Here is a 12,500-nt window from a genome sequence, read left to right as displayed (position 1 = left end):
AGCTTTAAAAATTCAATGTTACCGACCGAGTAACAAGGGGAATATGATTTTTCAGTATAAATTTTTCCCGCCATTATTTTAATATATTATATCGTATATAATTTTTGTTCTTTTCTTTTTTTTTTTTTTCATGTGTAAATATATATATATATATATATATATATATGAAATTATAAAAAGTTACAAAATATAATTATATAAAAATCTATCAATCAATAAATAAATAATTAAATAAAGAAGATTCAGAAAGAGAATACATATATATATATATATATATATATATATATATATATATAATTAATTAACTGCAATTATGGTAGGATTTTACAAAGCGTTGCGTATTTTCAAGGATATGAATTTTTTTTTCCTTTTTTTTTTTCTTTTTTTTTCTATGGAAAGGAAAATGAAATCAATCGGAATGCGAATTGAGAAAATTCACTTTTACTATTATATTTCATCGATCGAATTAGCGAAACTTAAGAAATAGCACGCAAATAAATATAATACATATGCATGTATGTAACTATCTACAATATATATATATATATATATGTATATATATATATATATATATATATATATATATATGCGTGTGTATGTATGTATACGTATCGCGTGCAAAGTAGAAAAGAAAATAAGAAAGGAAAAAAAAAAAAGAAATTGAAGAAATAAATAAAAAGAGAGAAGTCGTTCGAAATCGGAACGACAGCGGGAAGTCGTCGTTCGTTGAGAAAATTGACGGTCATCGTGAACCGAACGAGGCCATTGCTGGTACATACTTTTCTCGATCGTTTATGTTAGTTAGAAAATCATTTCTTACGTCCTACCGCGTTCTATCACTTCTCTGACATTTCTTTTTTTCCATTTCCTCTTCCTCTTTGGCGAACGTGAATGTACGTGAGTTGTTACGTTTCAAAGAATCTTTAATCTTCTTCCAAAGAAACGAAAAAGAAAATAATTAGGGTTTTTCTCTTTGCATTCATTGTATTTATTTCTTTTTTTTCTCTCTTTTTTTTTTTTATCCTTTTCTCTCTCTCGTATCCGTTTCTTTTTTTTTCTAATGGTAGACGAACGCGATTTTTTTTTTTTTTTTTTTTTTTTTTTTTTTTTTTTTTTTTTTTTTTTTTTTTTTTTTTTTTTTTTTTTTTTTTTTTTTTTTTTTTTTTTTTTAAATGAAGTAACAATCAAAGAAAGAAAAAGAAGGAGAAAAATGTATCCACTTATGGAGATGATAAAGTTTATTAAAAAGAAAAAAATGAAAACAAAAAGATAAGAAACAAGAAGAAAATAAAAAGAAATAGAAAACAATACGAGTGGATAAAAGGTTATGAACAATTGTAAAAAGATAAATAAATAAAAAGAAAATCAATCGATCGATCAAATATTGTAGATAATTAAAATAAAGAGGATAAAGAGAGAAAGAGAGAGAGAGAGAGAGAGAGAGAGAGAGAGAGAGAGAGAGAGAGAGAGAGAAAAAACGAAAAGGAGATAATCGTAAGATGATCGATATTACAAAAATTCAAATATATAAATACATAATAATATGTACTTACGTAAGTACATATTTCTAATAACTTGAATCTGTGTAGAGACGGAAGGTCTCTACTACATTTCCTGCGTTACCTGTCGCATATCTTCGTTGACCGTGAGTACTTGTAAAACGATACATACATACATATATATATATATATATATATACGCATAATCATCCATTCCACTTCTGTACTCTTGCATAATATTGTCACTGGTAATGGTAATGCGATAACGAGTGTCTAGTTTTTTTTTTTTGTTCTTTTTTGTTTTGCTTTTTTTTTCTTTTTTTTTTTTTTTCAATTTATTTTTATAATCGAAGGTTACCATCTCTACATATTCAACATATATATGTGTAATACGTATGTATATACCATATATATTTGTTTTGTCATAAAGACTTGTCTCCTCTCTTTCTCTCTCTCTCTCTCTCTCTCTCTCGCTGTCTCTCTCTCTCTCTCTTTTCTGTCTTTTGTATAGACAGAAATAACGATTTCCCGTTCGAACTATATCGTTCTTAGTATTCCTCGTACGATTACGAGCGTCATCGTTTCTGAATGCAACCTATACCTTCTTTTGGTCATACGTACATACATACATACATACATACATACATACATATGTATATATATATGTACGTACGTACAATAAGTGTGTATGTACATATATATGTGAAAGAAGAGAAAAAAATCAAACGGGTTGTTGTTCGTCGTAACGTTAACGGTTACAAATTCGAACCTTTTTTACGTTCTAATAATAAGGATTATCCGTTTATGGATATTATGAAGAATTTTATTTTTCTATAATGTCATTATTAAATACTTTCATTATTAATTCGTATCTGTACTTGATTTTTCTTTTTTTTGCTTTTGTTTTTTTTTTGTTTTTTTTTTATACATATATATATTTAAAATTATAAGATATAATTAATGTAATATAATTGTACCATATATACTATATAATTATAATAGGATTATTAGTATTAGTATAATTATGTTTATATTTTTAATATGAAACTTATACAAATATTGATAATTATACATATGTATATATGTATAAGAAATACATTATGTATCGTTATAACATCTAAAATATATATATATATATATATATATTTATTTATCTATTTATTTATATAATTAAATATTAATATAAGAATATTATCGGTAGGAAAGTATTCCATTTAATGATAATGTAATTTCGTAATTAATTCTATTAAAATTAATTTTCCTTTAAATATGAAAATTCCCTCTTGAAAAAAAAAAGAAAAAAAAAAGGAAGATTCAATTGCGACGATGTTATGGTGAAAATCGTGTCACTCGGTTAAGGTAATTTCAAGGAAAGTTCATATTAAAAAAAAAGAAAAGAAAAAAAAAGAAGAAGAGAAAAATAAAAAAAAATAAAAAGTAAAAAAAAAAAGAAGAGAAACGATTTGTTTAATGACCGGACAGATGAGGATACCAACAGAGAGAGAGGAAGAGAGAGAGAGAGAGAGAAGATACCAAAAAAAAAAAAAAAAAAAAAAAAAAGAAGGAAAATAAAACTGCAACGATCATGGAGGACGGCAAACGAGCTTCAAGGACGTAGGATTAGTCTTCTTAGGCAGACAGACCCATTTGTTTACACCTTATTGCATTTCATTTGCATTTAAACGTACGTTTCGCGTATCCGCTTTGAAAATCAATTATTTCAGTATAGTCATCGATATAATCATATTTTAGACCGTGAATATTTCAAACGTCGTGTTATTATATAGATGGAAGAAAAATAATTGTTCCTGTATCGTCTCTCTCTCTCTCTCTCTCTTTTTCTCTTAACACTTGCAAGTATAAGTTTTCTTGTTTTTATTATTATAATTTACATTAATTACGTGACAAACGTATTACAATTCGTTTTGTTCTTTCTCTGTTTTTCCTTTTCTTTCGTTTATTTTATTTTTTTTTTTTTTTTTTTTTTTTTTTTTTCTTTTTCTTTTTCCAATCGATTAACATAACAACATTAATTAATCCTCTTAGCCTAGTTAAATACGAGTACTGTTTATCTAGGGGAAAAAAAAAAATGTAAATAAGTGAATTAATCGGTAATACATAAATGTGATATAATAAATAATTCGTAATACATTTAAAAGGTTATAATTATCGCAAAGAAGTTAATTTAATGGCTCGTAAATTTACAATTCGTCATTATACAAACGGAATAAATTAAAATGTTTTTTTTTTTTTTTTTTTTTTTTTTTTTTTTTTTTTTTTCTCAATATAAGCATTAGAGTTATATGCTCGATACGACAAACGAATTTGTGAATTTAATATGGTAAATTTTTTCTTCTTTTTTACTTAAATGATTCTTTTTTTTTTTTTTTTTTTTTTTTTTTTTTTTTTTTTTTTTTTAAATGTTTATATATATATATATATATGTATGTATGTATGTATATATTTAGTATAGCTTTAGTTATTATTGATAATATTCCATATATAATAAATATTAATATCAAGTGAATATAATAAATATATATGTGTGTGTATATATATATATATTTTTTTTTTCTATTTTTCTTTTCCATTTTTTTTTTTTTCTTTTTTTTTATAACAGATAAATTTCCGATAAAAATTTCATGGATGATTATATGCTTAGGGCCACTTGGTGGTCTCCCTGCAGGAAAGTTCGTCGTCCAAGGTCAAAGGGCAATATTCATCGGGCGTAATTCTTTCCAAACGACCGATGTCGAGTTTAGGCTTGAATGGTAGATCGGAGATCAGTATACCAACTTCTTCATCCTCAATCTTTTGCTTCTCCTCGTCCTCCTCGAATTCCCAAAAATCTTCGTCACGTCCGATCGTACCTCGTCTATTTTTGACGCTTAGAAAATCTTCTTCGTTAAGGGTGATCGTTTTTACTCGTTTCTTCGTCTGCTTTTTCGTTTTTTCTTCCTCCTCCTTTTTCTTCTTCTCCCTCTCCCTCTCTCTCCCCTTCTCCTTCTCCTTCTCATCTTCCTTCTTCTTCTTCTTCTTCTTTTTCTCAATTTCTTCTTCAAATTCCTTACTCGAAGGAAATTCTTTTTTTTTCAGCCTCTTCTCCTCGTCCGCCATTTTCTCAATACTTTTCATCGTTTGACGTTCGTCTTTATCTTTGTCGTCGTCGTCGTCGTCGTCGTCGTCATTATTCAATTCCTTCTCCGTTGAAATTTTCACTAAGATTTCTTTTTCAAGGGAATCGTTCGGTCGATCAACTTTCAAAATTTTCTCTGAGATATTGCAAGATTTCAATATTTTATCGTCATCTACCTTATCGACCGGACAACTCTCGGCTTTGACGAGTTCGTCGATTCTATTTGACGGAACTTCCCCGTCGGTATGTACGGCATCGTTCTTACCAACCTCATTGACAGCATCCTTCATATGGGCCGCCTTCATATGTGGATTTTTTCGATATTCCTCGTGCAGGTAACTGGCAAATTGATCTCTAAAATAACCGTCGATCATTTTCCAAACGCTGATGCTGTACCAAGCGAGAATGCCGATGATAAATGCACCGCGAAAGAAAGCGGCCAACATTGTGATAGTTGTGTGTTTGTTGTTCTTGCTTATCTTAATCAGCAATGGAAAAAAAATAAAAGAAAAAGAAAAAAAGAAAGAAAGAAAAGTATCCCTTTCTCTTCGTCTTCGAAATCGTCTTTCTCTTCGTTTTCTTTAATTTTTTCTTTTCCTTCTTCCCCCCTCCCCTCGCACAACCCTACGTAATTTCTTCGTTCGAAAATAAAATACGGTCTATTCTCTCCGTAGACTCCTTAGAAATTGAATATATACTTTCCTCCTTCAATAATCCTCTTCCTCTCCCATAAAATAGTCGCGAACAATGTAATAACTTTCCTTCATGTTAGGCCAGGCCATCGTGACAAATAGTAAAAGCGAATTGGCGATGACAAATAGTCTCATCATTTCTACACCGTCGTTAGATCTAAGCCATTCTCCGAAGCCCTGATTCGTAGATTCGTCGTCCTCCACCAATCGTTCGACAGCATCTTTCTTATCTTTGTCCACGTCATCGTTCTTAGTCTTCTCCTCGTTATGACGATTCTTCGTACCCTTGCTGTCAATCGTGTTGTTTCCTCGTTTCCTCATTTTTTCCATCGAAATGACATCTGTAAAAAAATGTGATTAGGGGTGGGGAAAGAAAAAAAAAAAAAAAAAGAAAAAATAATCAATCGTTTCGAACAAAATATCAAACGCTATAGGATTGTTATCCAAGCTATAGGATAGTTGCGAATTCCAATGGGGAAATTCCAAGAGCAAATGGGATAGCTAGGTGATCGTTGATGAAGTGTTCATTTGGAATTTACTCGCTAAACGTATGCACGTATTCTCCTTCGATCCCTGAAGGAGGAGTTAGTGCGACGACCGCGTTAGAAGCATCACGTTAGAGAATCGTATTAGATGGTATTGCATTTAGATTCATGTATATCAGGGTATACAGGATACATATATATATATATAATTACAAATGTGTGATCGTCATGCCAATTAGAGAATTCTTTCGTTAATCGATTGAACGAAGAAGTGTGTTTGCGTGTATTCGAATATTTTCTCGTACTCTCACGTAAGCTTATATGTATGTAAAAAAAAAAAAAAAAAAAAGAAAAAAAACAAAAAAAGAAAAAATGAGAGGGTGTGAGAAAGAGAGAGTGGGAGGGGACGGCGAGAGGGGAGAGGGAAGAGGGATGGAAGTATTCGTATTCCAGAAGTTCTGTTACGCGAAACTCCCATCTCAATTAATGCCTCGGAGTCGGGTCGATAAACTGGCAAGCTTAATTAATAGAATTTCCTGTCTTTTTATCTTTTTTTTTGTTTGTTTGTTTGTTTGTTTGTTTGTTTTTTTTTTTTTTTTTTTTTTTTTTATTTTTATTTTATTTCTTATGTTATCTTTTACTTATTTATTTGTATGTGCGCGCGCGCGCGCGCGTGTGTGTGTGTGTGTTTTTTTTTTTTTTTTTTTTTTTGTTTTTCTTTAATACGAATAATCCACGATCCCTCATTCCACTTCGGGTAGATCGAATTCAATATTTTTGATCAATTTATACGACTACGGATGCTTTTTAAATGTCTGCATTAAAAAAAAAAAAAAGGAATAAAAAAACACAAATATTGTCACGCCTTCGTCACAATTGTAAAACTCGTTTTTTTGTTTCCTTTTTTTTTTCTTTTTCTTTTTCTTTTTCTTTTTCTTTTTCTTTTTTCACGTTCGTCGTTAAGATTAATTATTTAATATTTAACGCGGAGTTATAAAAGGTAGTAGCATTATTATTTATGATCTCTTGAAAAAAATATTTGTAATGAAAAATAAATTCGTAGAAAAAAAAAGATTAAGCATGTGTAGCAGTTACATGATACAAATTGGATATTGTTATTTCTATACGAATATATATATATATATATATATATATATATATATACACATGCGTAACATTAACATTGACATTATCACACAAGATAAGGATCTTTTTTATGAGAACGGTCAGTGACATTTACTTCACTGATTAACATGAACTATATTACCTCAGAAGAAGTTTACTCCTTCGCTATTAATATATCCACCGTAAACTATGTTACTTTGGCATTTCTCAACGTCTCTCTAGTTCTCTCTAGTTCTCTCTATTTCTCTCTCTCTCCCTCTCTCTTTCTCTCTCTCTCTCTCTCTTTCTCTTTCTCTTTCTCGTCGAACTCCCGACATTTGTCGAATCGCGAACAAATGTACAAACGTCTTAGTTAAATCGTGGGAGAGAGAGAAGGTTAACCCGCTGACGAATATACGTATCTATATATATATAGATAGATGTGTATCTATTTCTATATTTATCTCTTAGAGAAAGAGAGAGAGAGAGAGAGAGAGAGAGAGAGAGAGGGAGAGCTTTAAATGTTATTGTCAAATAAAATAGGATTCAATATATTTCTTCGAACCTTTGCACTCAAACTATCAACATTTCTATTGCATAACAAGTAAAAAGTTACTGCAATTGTTGGTATTAGTAGGATTAATATCCTTTAATTAAGACTAATTAATATGTTTAAATTAAAAAAGATATATTCTTGCTTTGTTTTTTTTTCTTTTTTTTTTTTTTTTTTTTCCTTTTTTTTTCTTTTAAACTAATAATAACTAAACGTATATACACAACATTGTTACCTTGATAAGTTACATATTTACAGAGTGTTCTCTATTTGTTGTTCAATCGTATAATCGTGGATGCTGGTAGTACGAGGGCAAAGATTTAATTTCTTTAATCCCCTTTATTTATTTGTTTATTTATTTTTTATGACGTGTCTATGAGATAATTAAACGATGGTTCAAAAATTTGGTCAACGAGAGTCAGAAAGAAAGAAAGAAAATAATAATGGAAAAAAAAAAAAAAAAAAAAAAAAAAAGGTACTTTAACATCATTAATCGTTAATATCGAATTGATTGTCAATTAAATATATTTATATTTAATATTATTCCGTAATTAATATCGTTGCTATAAGTAATAAAAGTTAATTTGAATTATAATTTAATGAAATATTATTAAACACTTCACTACAACGTGTCACAAAACAGAATCTATTTTGTATTAACGAAAAAGAGGGACCGAAAGAGAGAAAGAGGGTGGAAGGGAGGTAGAGAAAAAGAGAGAGAAAGAGAAAGAGAAAGAGAAAGAGAAACAAACTGGCTCATAGATTTGTCTAGTTAGCGAACTTTTGCTATTCCTATCGTTATTTCCATTTGAACGTCACATAATACATCATCGAAACTTGTCCCCTAACAAAAAATACTGTACTAATGGTTTGAACTCCCAATATTTCTAACTAGTCTTCAACTCTCTCTCTCTCTCTCTCTCTCTCTCTCTCTCTCTCTCTCTATATATATATATATATATATATATCCTTGTCTATATTTCTCTTTCTTACTCTCTCTCTTTCTCTTTATCTCTGATTCTTGTTCGATCGATCAGCATCGAATTGGAAATTTTCTCCTGACCGGGATTTTAAATTCACTGTCGTATCACTCGCGAATATAGTTTGTTCGAAGGTCAAATCGAAGATACACGAAGATCAGATCAAAAATTCTATTCCCTGTTCTTTGTTTATTTATTTATTTATTTTTGGTTTTCTTTTTTTTTGTTTTTTTTTTTTTTTTTTATTATTATTTTCTATACTTCCCTCGTGTTTCTTTTCTTCTCGTATCGCAATTAATTATTTATATTTGTATATACGTGTATATGTGTATGTATGTATATATATATATATGTGTGTGTGTGTGTGTCACTCAGATAACTTTCACCAACACCATTACAATGATGAGAAAAAAAAAAGTTGAAGGAAAAAAAATTAGACTAACTTTTCACTCCTGAGAGTTTTTCTTTCTTCTTCTATCACGGTATCTAACGTCGTTTCTCTACTTATCTCTCTCTCTCTCTCTCTCTCTCTCTCTCTCTCTTTCTTTCTTTCTTTCTTTCTCTATCTTCTTTCCGTCTGTCTGTTTGGAAAAAGTGGACTCTTTCAAGCTGGCAGGTGTTCTACCATTGTGTTCGAAATCTCGCGGAATGTCGAACGAAACTACGAAGTTTCTCTCGTTGATACTCTTGGGCTTGCCGTGCCATGAACGTTAACGTACATCGAAAGGGCTTCGCAAGTTTGTAAGCTCGTTACAGGACTCCCTGCAATGCCGAGGGTTCTCAAAAAGTGTGTCTGGTAATATATGCACAGTTTTATGTATATGTATATATATATATATATAATTGGGGGGGAAAAAAAAAGAATAGTAAAAGTTCTCAGAGAGAATAATGCCGATTAATTAAATTATTTTTACCTGCGTGTAGTAAAAAAGTTTTTCTTCTAAATCGTTTGAAACGCTTCTTTTATTTAGTTTTAAAATTCGACTAAAACTATTCGTTATATACAAAGATATAATGAAATATAATTAACGATGGAGTACGATTTAAAAAAAAAAAAAAAAAAAAAAAAAAAAAAGGGTGAACGGTAATTTTTTTCCCCCTCTCTTTTTCTTCCTTTTCTTTTCTTTTTTTTCTCTTAATATATTAGAAAAAAAAAAAAAAAAAGAAAAAAGAAAAAAGAAAAAATGTTTCTAGAGATAATTGAAGATAGATATAAAGCATTGATATAACATCGGTGAATGAATCTCTCGTTTTATTATTTATTTATTTTATTTATTTTATTTTTTTATTTTTCTTTTTTTTTTTTTTGCAACATTGTCAGAGAATAAATTTTCAAATTTCGCGGCTGAATAAAATATATCCTATAGGAGATAGGATTGTGTAATAATCGATCAATCAATGTCAAGCACTTTATCGCTTGATGATCCACGATCCATCCAATATATTGTTGGCGAATGAGGCTTAACCGTTTTAATTACCTGTCATCAGTATCTCCACCCCCTTCGGGATACCTACCTTCTATGTAATTGAAAGTACTCATTAAATTATATACGTTTATGTGTGTTACGTTTCTATACGTTTGTGTATTTATCTGTGCATCTATAAAATTTATTTTCCAGAACTATTTTTCATGTCACGAAGTCAGTCATTGAGAAACTTCTTCTTAAAACCTTTGGTATTGCATACGATCGATCGATATAAGTCAAGTCCGATTGTGTCGAGAAAATATAATTGAATTATTATATCGTAAGATTGAAGTTAATGATTTCCAGCTATTTAAATATATTTATATTTCATTTATTTCGTTTCGTTTTTTTTTTTTTTTTTTTTTTTTTTTTTCAATCTTATCAAATCATTTTAAATATAAATAAATAAATTCAGTTTAACTTTTAATCGTTGGATTATGAAAGATATTTTTTTCTTTTTTTTTTTTTTCTTTTCTTTTCGTGCGTATATTCGAGATAATAAAAAAAAAAAAAAAAAATAATAAAGAATGATAACAAGAATAATAACAAGAAGAAAAAGAAGAAGAAGAAGAACAAAAAGAAGAATACTAGAAAAAAAATCTCCTCCGTATATTCGTCAGACCATTTTTTATTTTATCTTTTATTTTATATTTTTCCTCCTTTCATACTTATCGAGTACTTATTCGCATGCTTGCCGTCGGCCTGCCGGTGACTCGCGGATAGGAATTATAGAATATAAGCTCTCTTGGAAATAGAGACATAAATAACGAACGTGAACTTGACTACAATGGCTTGGAGAGTAGATGGAGGGTGAATTTGCTCGCGCGATCGACTTCTTTCTCTCGATGCTCCGACGCTCGCTTGGATATTCGAGCAAATTTAATTTCCTTCTCGAAAGATATCGGAAAGAGATTTAGTTCGAGGCTGAACGTGCACGAATCACGGGGGGGAGGGGGAGGGGTGGGAAGGAGAAGGAGACAAAGAGAGAGAAGAAAGAAAGAGAAAATTCCAAGTGTACTACAAATTTGTCTCCTTTTTTCCTCTATTTCGTATTTTATAAAATATTATTTTGTTAAAATTTTTTTGAGAATTACGACAACAATAACAACTATAACAGAATATATAAATAATTTTTTAAATATATATATATATATATTCTTTTTTAAATATTTAAACAGCCTATATATATATATATATATTTATTTATTTATTTATTTGTTTGTTTATTTATTATAATTTTCATTTTCGAATTGCCCAACGAATTTATTTCATTTTCACTCTTTCGTATTTTCAATAATTTTATTTTTTATTTTCGAAAATGTTCATTTTTATTCTGACAACATGAATAACATAATAAATGAACAATTAGAAAAATATTTATAATAGGCTAAATATTATATAATTTGTGTTTTTAATTTTGAAAAAAACAAAAAAAATAATGCAGAAGCTTTTCAATTATATATGGTTTATTTTTTCTTTTTTTCTTTTTTGCTTTTTTTTTTTTTCATACTTCCTAGGATAGGATTTTATTAAGGGTTAAAGCTTTCCCAAATGAGCGCCTTACTTATTTTTGATACTGAAATTGACTCCTAACAGGATTATCCCAAAGAACTCTCAACTTCCTCTATAATGCTATCTTTAATACCAAAGGGATGACGATACAAGTTGCATAGTTCGGCTTCACGTTTGACGAACAACACTAAAACTAGTAATAGTAGTAGTAGTAGTGTAGTAGTAGTAGTAGTTGTAAGTACCTAGTAGTAATATAATATGACAAGTTGTCTAATCAATTAGGCTAATACTTAACAAAATTTACTTGATACGGCACGTATACTGATCACTTAAGTTAACTCGCTATTTGTTCAAAGAGATTAAAGTAAACAACGAAACAAAAGAAAATAACGAATGAGTGAAAACGAAAAGCAAAAGAAAAAAAAGGGGGAGGGGAGGGTGGGACATAATAAAGGAGAAATCGAAAGTAAGAAAAATTTAGAAAAAATAAATAAAAAAAAAAAAAAAAAAAAGAAACGAAAGAAAAAGAGAAAAGAAGGAAAGCAAATTCGAGCAAGATATACAGATGGATAAATGTATAAAAAAATTTTTATTAATGTTAACTCCTAACATTTTCATGATTTTCTTTTAATTATTTCATGCTATGAGTTAAAGATCCACGTGATTGAAATAACTTAATCATACTGAAGATATCATGCGTATATACTCTTTCTTTCTTTCTCATACACACATACACATATATATACACACACGTATACATATGCATCCGTTCTTTCATTTTCTCAGAAACAAGGCAGTGAAATAGTAGAAAATTGAAAAATTCGTCGTATGAAGAACAACGAGAGCTTAAAAAGCAATTTTTTTTTTTTTTTTTTTTTTTTTTTTTTTATAAAAGAAATGAAACTTTCATTCGAAGAACACGAAGAGGGTGGGTCCATCTTTAATTATCGATAATCGATCGAACGACGAAAATTCTTTAAGATTTTTAAGAAGTATCGTTTCGGTGCATATATTATTCACTTATTACCTGTCATCGAAATTACTGCCGAAAGTGCAATTTACTTTAAAATGTG

At 29.2% G+C, this 12,500-nt stretch overlaps 2 protein-coding genes across 6 annotated transcripts in view; one reads left to right on the top strand and one right to left on the bottom strand.

Annotated features, from left to right (window-relative positions):
- LOC124952271 overlaps window positions 1-12,500 on the top strand; it is a 79,189-nt gene that overhangs the window by 3,208 nt on the left and 63,481 nt on the right. For 2 of the 5 annotated variants that reach the window (XM_047501868.1, XM_047501873.1), the window contains exon 1: window positions 8,939-9,245. The exons of the other annotated variants lie outside the window; for them this stretch is intronic. The gene's annotated coding sequence lies outside the window, so the exon portion shown is untranslated. Of the gene's footprint in view, window positions 1-8,938; window positions 9,246-12,500 lie in introns of those variants that run through there. 5 annotated transcript variants of the gene reach the window in all.
- LOC124952276 (myb-like protein X) lies at window positions 4,031-5,338 on the bottom strand. Its single transcript, XM_047501880.1, has one exon. The coding sequence runs from the start codon at window positions 5,079-5,081 to the stop codon at window positions 4,158-4,160; it is 924 nt and encodes a 307-aa protein (XP_047357836.1). The 5' UTR covers window positions 5,082-5,338; the 3' UTR covers window positions 4,031-4,157.

Source organism: Vespa velutina, chromosome 10, assembly GCF_912470025.1.
Source record: "Vespa velutina chromosome 10, iVesVel2.1, whole genome shotgun sequence".
NCBI classification, from domain to species: Eukaryota; Metazoa; Arthropoda; class Insecta; order Hymenoptera; family Vespidae; genus Vespa; species Vespa velutina.
Note: the sequence above shows the minus strand (reverse complement) of the source record. Positions and strands in the feature narration are given on the sequence as shown.

Coding starts and splice junctions, on each gene's coding strand:
- LOC124952276 (XM_047501880.1), bottom strand. CDS start 5,081: ATGTTGGCCGCTTTCTTTCGCGGTGCATTTATCATCGGCATTCTCGCT.